At 30.6% G+C, this 8,398-nt stretch overlaps 1 protein-coding gene across 2 annotated transcripts; it reads left to right on the forward strand.

The window, feature by feature from the left end:
* The first annotated feature begins 6,357 nt into the window (after nucleotides 1–6,357).
* LOC131072087 (putative anthocyanidin reductase) lies at nucleotides 6,358–7,996 on the forward strand. 2 transcript variants are annotated; one of them, XM_058008129.2, is made up of 5 exons: nucleotides 6,358–6,554; nucleotides 6,645–6,811; nucleotides 6,886–7,270; nucleotides 7,365–7,578; nucleotides 7,679–7,996. In XM_058008129.2, the coding sequence occupies exons 1-5, from the start codon at nucleotides 6,425–6,427 to the stop codon at nucleotides 7,824–7,826; spliced, it is 1,044 nt and encodes a 347-aa protein (XP_057864112.2). In that variant the 5' UTR covers nucleotides 6,358–6,424; the 3' UTR covers nucleotides 7,827–7,996. The 2 variants fall into 2 exon arrangements, with proteins under 2 accessions (XP_057864112.2, XP_057864113.2); XM_058008130.2 differs by having other exon boundaries at nucleotides 6,901–7,270.
* The last annotated feature ends 402 nt before the right edge of the window (nucleotides 7,997–8,398 follow it).

Raw genomic sequence — 8,398 nt, forward strand, 5'->3', positions numbered from 1 at the left:
GTCTATAAAGGACCCAATAGGTTTTCACCTTACTTTTAGACAGATTTTGACCATTCAGTATTCTATAAGAATAAATTATTCTAGCTACTTGTATGTGTTATTAAATTAAGATTATGGAAGAATACATCTAAAAAAACTTAGAACTAGATTAATTCATGAAAGAATCTATTAACAAACATCAAAATCACTTTTACAAACAATGTTATTATCCTTTATTTCAAGACCAGCAATCTTCATATTATCAACTAAATCACTCTATTTCTATATATGACATTAGAGTGGGGCGAAATACTAAAAGTAATAGAAAATCAAATCTTTCCACAATAAATATAAGACTTAAATCATCATGCGATTATTTACTTTGATTGATTAGATTTTCTTGATATTTAGGATTGATGATCTAGTTTAGGCCTTCTAATGATATTTATTTATTTTCATCTTAAAATACAAAATTTTAAGTTCGAACACATTTCTTGAGATAGAAATATTTAAAGATATACAATAACTTTAATCATTTTGGGTTCTAAATATTTTTAATAATGTAATTAATAGATGTAGATAGACAATACACTTTGTAAATAAGATAGAACTTCAAATTTGTTGTAGAGTTAATAAAGAAGTACCATGATTTCAAATCAACATCAAGATATTAAAAGTTATTAATAAAAAAATATTATATGCGTTCCATTAAAGACAAGTACTTGGGTTTCTAAGGGTTGCGTTAACGGTGTAGTCCCTTTCTAGAAGATTTTTGATGTTCTAATTAAAAATCAAAATATTTCCAAACCTAGGGTTAAACTAGAAGAATCCCTTGACCTAATCCCTTAATTTAGAATTTCTTAAAAAAAGGATAAAATAAATAAATAAAATAAACTAAAAGAAAAATCATTCTTTTCAACTATTAAAATAATCTAAACTTGATGTTCTAATTCAAAATCAAAATTCTTTTCTCCCTCATTTAATTTTAATTTTCTCAATATTAACAAAGCTAATAGTTGTATTTCACAATATTAATGAGGGTAAAATATTTTTAATCAAATTAAATTCTCAAAATCAAACTTACACACTATATAAAATATATATGAATAAAACTTACTTTTCTAATCAAAATTGATTTTCTTAAATAATTCAAATTAACCATTAAAATAAACTTGCTACAAACATGAATAGAGCAATTTTTAAATAAATGATTAATTATATAAAAGAAACCTATTTACTTTAGTTTCTTAATTACTAATGCATAAAAGAACACATTGAATCAAAATAAATACTTAGGATTAAATACTCAGTTTTACCACATACCAAGCACACAAACCAAGTAAGCCAACCAATTACCCGACCCGCAAACCCAAATGAAAAGGAAACTAACGGACCACGGGCGACGTTCACTTGAGCATGACCAGAATAAACTAAGGGTTTTACGACCACCTAACCCAAATTCTAAGGACGAAAGAGGTATACTCAACCCTGCACATCCAGGTGAAGATGAACCTCGCACCTAGGCGGTACTATACCTACAATCTCCCGCATCCAAGAGTCACACAAGCATATATATATATATATATAATGAAGATGTTAGCTCGAGATTAATAACAAGAATCAAGAGGACAATTAGACTTGCATAAGAATCGATGCGAAAGCACATTAACAGTTATGCACAAAAATCATAATATCTAACTACAACATTACCTCATGGTAATTCAACCTTTCAAGAATTGCACATAAAAAGTCAAACAAGGTCAAACCTAGTTTTACAAAGCTGACTAGGGTAGGGGTACTACATGATCAGTGACTCAATTTATGAACAATGGTCATAAGTGAACACAACTCTAAAATTATATAAGACATCATATCTAGTGTATGTAGCTACATCAATGAAACACTTCCCAAGTCTCACTACGGATGGAGATAGAAATGTAGTTCCAGTATACGAGTACTATGCATAGTTGACCTATAAGAAAAGCCTAAATCATTTCTGAAGGGCCAATGATGCTTTCTTTGGAGCACTGACGTGCTCACTAGATACAACCTTGGAAAAGAGAGAAGTTTCTGAGGAGGCTTGGAATATAGTGAAAAAGTATGGATGTCTTTTCCTTTAATTTCCCACTTTCACTTACATTAGAATTGGATGTTATGAAGGAGAACCCTTCATGGTACCTTGATACACAAGTGATAAGATCATCCTAATGGATTTGAGCATACAAATCATTATTGTCTAGGGCTAGTAATCAAAAGCTCACAAAGTGGGTTTCAATTTCCCTCTTGAAATAAGTTTTTACTCAGTGATCACATGTTACAAAGAAAAATAAATGGAAAATGATATGCAATGGGTAAGAATGAAGAGATTCAAGAGGAGAGAAGAGTTCAATTACTATGACATGAAAGAAAAACTCAGGGAGACCTACACCCATGTACATAGGATCGAGGATATTTGGGCTAAATGAAGGAATGATGAGGATGTGAGAAGGTTGGAATACAGAAGGGTCATCATTGAGAAAATTGAGAATATTGACCTAGAAGATATCCTTGATACTATAGAGGATTCCAATGACATAGTGGATCCAAAATATGTTCAACAATCCCTTGTCTAAGGAAGAAAGACAAGTTAAAAATTATGAAAATAATATCATTTTCATGTCTAAGTATTGCAACTACTTAAGCGGATTTCACAAAGTGGAAGAGAAATAGATTATTTCTTACATTTAGGGTATGTCTAGCTTAAGTCTATGAAGGACCCAATGAAAATTTATCTAGGTTTTCACCTTACTTTTAGACAGATTTTGACCATTTAGTATTCTATAAGAATAAATTATTCTAGCTACTTGTATGTGTTATTAAATTAAGATTATGGAAGAAGACATCTAAAAAAAATTAGAATTAGATTAATCATGAAAGACTTTATTAACAAACATTACAATCACTTTTACAAACAATATTATTATCCTTTATTTCAAGACCGGCAATCTTCATATTATCAACTAAATCACTCTATTTCTGTATATGACATTAGAGTGGGGTGAAATACTCAAAGCAATAGAAAAAAAAAACCTTCCACAATTAATATAAGACTTAGATCATCATGCAATTATTTACTTTGTTTGATTACATTTTCTTGATATGTAGGATTGATGATCTAGTTTAGGCCTTCCAATGGTATTTATTGATTTGCATCTTAAAATACAAAATTTTAAGTTCGAACACATTTCTTGAGATAGAAATATTTAAAGATATATGATAACTTTAATCATTTTGAGTTCTAAATATTTTTAATAATGTAATTAATAAATGTAGATAGACAATACACTTTATATTCTGCTTAGACACGCAATTCATATCTATATTGTTTGTATTTTATATTCTGCGCTTAAAAAACAAGTACCTGGGTTTCTAAGGGTGGCATTGACGGTGTAGCCCCTTTCTAGCAGATTTTTGACTAACCATGATCCAATATATCCTCCTGCTCCAGTCACACACACTCGTTTTACACTCTGGTTACCTTCCCCTGCCATTAAATTCCTGCTTAAAAAAAATTGAAGACTAAAATTAGAAGTGGAAGAGACTGAGATTGTTGCTGGGAGTGGAATACTTAGACATGGTTCACCCATCTGCTATTCAAAGTTACTGGTGGTTTCTTGATCCTTTGCTGTTGTGGATGGGAGTCGAATATATAGATAAGACAAAAATTACCAAAACAAAGAAAAAATTATTGGATTCCACTTGATTTTGAGCTCCAATGCAAATGATGAATTGTATACAAGATGCATTTGTATTCAACCTGAAAAGCAAGTGGAATCTTTCTCTCTTTTCTCCCAATCCAATTAATTTTTGTTTGTCCTTGATAATGTAAAGTTGACAACGATAGAAACGTATTTTCAATTTAAATCTTTTGTTTGTCCTTGATAATGTAATTAAAATATTTTATTGTAAAGTAAAGCAATTTTATCGGATCAGTCATATATCCAATAAACCATTGGGTCTTGAGGATGAAAAATAATCAGCCCGTCATCTGATGGAGGAAAAGCAAACCATTTATAGCTAGAAGAACTTGGAAAAATCATTCATTACAAGGAAAATTATAAGGGTTATATAACTTATATGTCATGCTTATATATAATTTCTTGAGTTTATTAATAGATTCACGTGAGAAATATGTAATGATTCAAGTATTTTGGATTATTTTGTTTTCTTAAGGCTTATGTAATTATAGGTTACAAATCACTTTATAAGACTAAAAGTTATATATATATATATATATATATATATATATATATATATATATATATATATATATGACATGACATTCACATAAATAATTAGCAAACGAAGGAACCTTACCACAATGAAAAGATGACACATCCATAGCAAAAAATCTTCTTCAATTAAGAGGATAAGAAACTCCCCAAAGTTATCATAGAGCTATTTTATCCAACATTATAGATTAGTTCAATGTGTATGTCAAGTGTATGTGTGTGTGTTGATTTTCCTTATTTCAAAAAGGATTAAAGACATAAAATGGATATAAATCTGAGAAGACAACTAGAAATATATATTCTTGACAAAAAATCTCTTAGGGAGTTTAGGATGGACAAATAAAGTAAATACAATGAAATATTTGATATGATAAAAAAAGGAAATATGTGTGAACTTGATAAGAGAGGTGTGGGTTGGTCTTAAAAGCACAACCCCGATATATTTTAGAGGCAATTATAACAAAAATAAATAAAATATAAAATAATACCCTAGATTATTAATGGCTATATTATGCAAAGTTTCTCTATAAGTGATTTCAAGCTAAAAATTATACAAGTGATCAACTAATCTATAGAGGTCTTATTTTGGAGGATATTAATCAAGGATTAAAGAAGGTTGTAGTAGGTAAATCTCACTTGATATAGATGGGTAACTTTAGATAGAGTATTTATAGAGTAAATACGACAAAGTGGAGGCAAGCACAAAGAAATTAAAAAAAAAATGTAAACAACTTCACAATAAATAAAAATTAATTTTCTATGAGATTTTGTTAGTTAGAAAATATACATTCCCATTGGAAGCACTAATGGTGGTTTGGTTTCATCTAGCCAAAGAAGGCTCAAAATATGGAGAAATATTATTTGGTTAGAATTCTTTTAGGATGAACCAAGAAAAATAAAGAACATGTGGATGGAACTAAATATCAATTGCATGAATGAGATACTAATATGTAAGAAAATCAATGTTAGAATAAAAAAATATGTAAATAAAAAAAAGTAGGAATACCATGTGGACAAAGAAAATTGGTTAGAAGAAAGCTTAATATATCTCGGTTTAAGTAGTGTGAAACCATGGATTGAAATCTTCCATAGGAACAAAAATCAAATGGAATGAAAAAAATGTTGATGGTCTAGTTAAGGACTAGCTCATGGCATCTTTGATGTCAAACTAATAGGTAGACATTACAAAAAAATGAATAAGAATGATAACTTATTTATGTTATAACAAAGGATGCCTAACATACGGTCACTTCCACATTAATTACAAGGGCAAACTAAATACATATAATCTGAATAACTTAATTTAAGAGGCAAAGATAGAGAAAATGGAAATCTTTTCTATCAAACTCTATGATAAAATATATATCATCAAATAGGGATTTAAACTACTTAAGTCTTTTGTGGGTCCATTATTTTCCTTATTTTTCTTTGTTTGTTTCTCTTTTGTTAAATTTCTTATACCTTAGATTTCTTGGAATTATGCAATTATTAAAGTCTTTCATTTATTCATTTAATAATTGCTATTATTGTAAAAATACTATTTGTGAATGCATATGTTGTTTGAACTACTTGAAAGCACACATTTTTCAAAGCATATTAATCCATGTTTATTATTGAATGATAAACATACAAAACCACCTACCCCCACTACTTCCCACTTGTATTTTGCTTGAGTTTTCTCATTTTATGTTAGATTTTATTTCATCCACAATATATGAATGTTGTTATGTGGGGGAAATACACATTTAATTTATAATTTCAACCAATTCTAATTTTCTAAGAACTCATCGTGTTTACTTTCTAGATTTCAAATTAAAAATTTAGCCTTATAAACAATCTATAATGAATATTTTCTTTTACATTTTTACAATATATAATTTCTAAAAAGTTATTACCAAATTGAATATTAAAAATTTATACTATCACAAAAAAATAGATGGAATTACACAAATAACTTCCTTTCAATAAATTGGTGTAAATTTGGTAGATGCTTTAAAATTAGATAGTGGAATACATGAATCTTCCATAGAATCGCGTGGTACGAATCAACTTTATGAATGGTAAATGAGGAGGTCATGTTCTCAACGCATGTTTCCACTCCCAACAACTATTCTCTCTCTCTTCTTCTCACAAGTTTCCAAATTAATTATAGATTTTCTTAAAGCAGGAATTTAATGGCGGACGAAGGTAATCAGACTGTAAAACGAGTATGTGTGACTGGAGCAGGTGGATACATCGGATCATGGTTAATAAAAAATCTACTAGAAAGAGGCTACACCGTCAACGCCACCCTTAGAAACCCAGGTACTTGTCTTTTATGGAACGCATATAACAAAATAGTCAAGAGTTAATCTATTAAAGCGTTCCAGTTGTATATGGGTTCATGATATGCAGGGGACGGGACAAAATCTGGGCCTTTGTTGGAGTTGCGAGGGGCACGGGAAAGGCTTAAGCTCTTCAAAGCTGATTTATGTTTAGAGGGAAGCTTCGATTCTGCAGTGGAGGGTTGTCATGGAGTTTTTCATGTGGCAAGTCCCATGGATTTTACCAAAGCTAATCCGGTAAGCAGATCAAATGAATCTTCACCTTTTTATTCATAATAACATTTAAATAGGGTTCTAAAATTTTCTGGTAGAATGCTGTTTTCCAGGATGATTTTATTGTACCTGCTGTAAATGGGCTACTCAATGTTATGAGAGCTTGCGTAGGAGCTAAATCTGTTAGACGTATAATTGTCACTTCATCAGTTGCAGCGGCTTCTCCAATGAATGAAAAGGGGGAATTCATTCAAACATGCCTTGATGAAAGGAGTTGGAGCCCCATAAATTTCTTTAAATCTCAGACAACTAATTCAGCTTGGTATACAATAGCTAAGACATTAGCAGAGCAAGAGGCCCTTAAATATGGGCTTGATAATAACATTGAGGTGGTGAGCATCCTACCAGGTGTGGTGATTGGGCCTTGGTTTACAACTACCAGTAATCCAACATCTGCTCAAACAATATTAGCTCTGACTGGAGGTACAAATAGTTGTGTGTTTATTCTTACTTTTTCTATGATATTTTCATGTTTCTCTATAGTTCTCTATGGTTCTCATGTGACCTGATTTAACAGGAAACGATGCATATTATGAAGTGCTCAAGTTTCTCGATATCATGTTGGGATCTGTACCATTTGTACATATTGATGACACTTGCAATGCCCACATATTCTTGATGGAACATACAAATCCTCAAAATCGCTATGTTTGTGTATCTGATTCTTTGAGTCTGAAGTCTCTCAAAGATTTCCTTGCTGAACATTATGTACAACTCAAGAATTCTCTCAAGTAAGCAAACAATTTTCATTTGTATCTTGCAGTTTCTCTAACTGATCTAGAGAATCTTCAATTGCAAGAATTTTTTAACTTTCTATTCTAATTGGTTCAGGTTGGATGAAGATGATGGAGTTGACAGATTCCTGCCTGTTTCCTCAAAGAAACTTTTGGACATGGGTTTCTCTTACAAGTATCGTTTGCCAGAAGCTACTAAGGAGACCATGGAATGTGTCATAAAGAATGGACTGTTAAAGTTGTAATCAACAAGCTGTAATTGGTAAAATGAAATGTTGCTTTCAGATTGGAAAACACTGTTCAATGTTGAATTGGTTGCAACCATTTCATGTATTCCACTTCCTTTTAGATCACATGTTTTATCTTCTCCAATCAGGAAGAAAATATTTTAAATTAGACTATCAAATTTTTTTTATGGAAGATGTTACTTAAGTTTTTTTCAACTTTTTTTTTTCTTCATGGCATGAGCTCGCATTTTAAATATAAGATATTTGTGAGATTGTTTTCTTCCTCAACATGAAACTAATTTTATAGTGTAAAATTACATTTTGCAAATTAAATATCACAATCAGCTTGGTCGTTGGAAATTTTGTGTCAGAAAAACTTTTGATCGTTTAATGGAGGTTTTGATTAAGATAAAACGGTTTTTACAGGGATCCGAAACCCAAATCTAAGTACAAAGAAATCAAAATATCAATCATAAAAGTCTAGAACCAATAGCCAAACAACAAAAGAAATAGGGGCAAAACCCCACAGAGCCCTTGACTAAAAAACAACGCTAAAGCCAAGGTTAACAAGCAAAAAGCTAAACCAAAGC

This window comes from Cryptomeria japonica, chromosome 3 (assembly GCF_030272615.1).
Source record: "Cryptomeria japonica chromosome 3, Sugi_1.0, whole genome shotgun sequence".
Lineage (NCBI taxonomy): Eukaryota > Viridiplantae > Streptophyta > Pinopsida > Cupressales > Cupressaceae > Cryptomeria > Cryptomeria japonica.

Bases quoted from the DNA above. Each gene is read 5' to 3' on its own strand.
- LOC131072087 (XM_058008129.2), top strand. From the start codon at position 6,425: ATGGCGGACGAAGGTAATCAGACTGTAAAACGAGTATGTGTGACTGGA. The intron at 6,812-6,885 runs GTAAGCAGATCA...ATTTTCTGGTAG, and splicing joins ATTTTACCAAAGCTAATCCG to AATGCTGTTTTCCAGGATGA. The intron at 7,579-7,678 runs GTAAGCAAACAA...TAATTGGTTCAG, and splicing joins CAACTCAAGAATTCTCTCAA to GTTGGATGAAGATGATGGAG.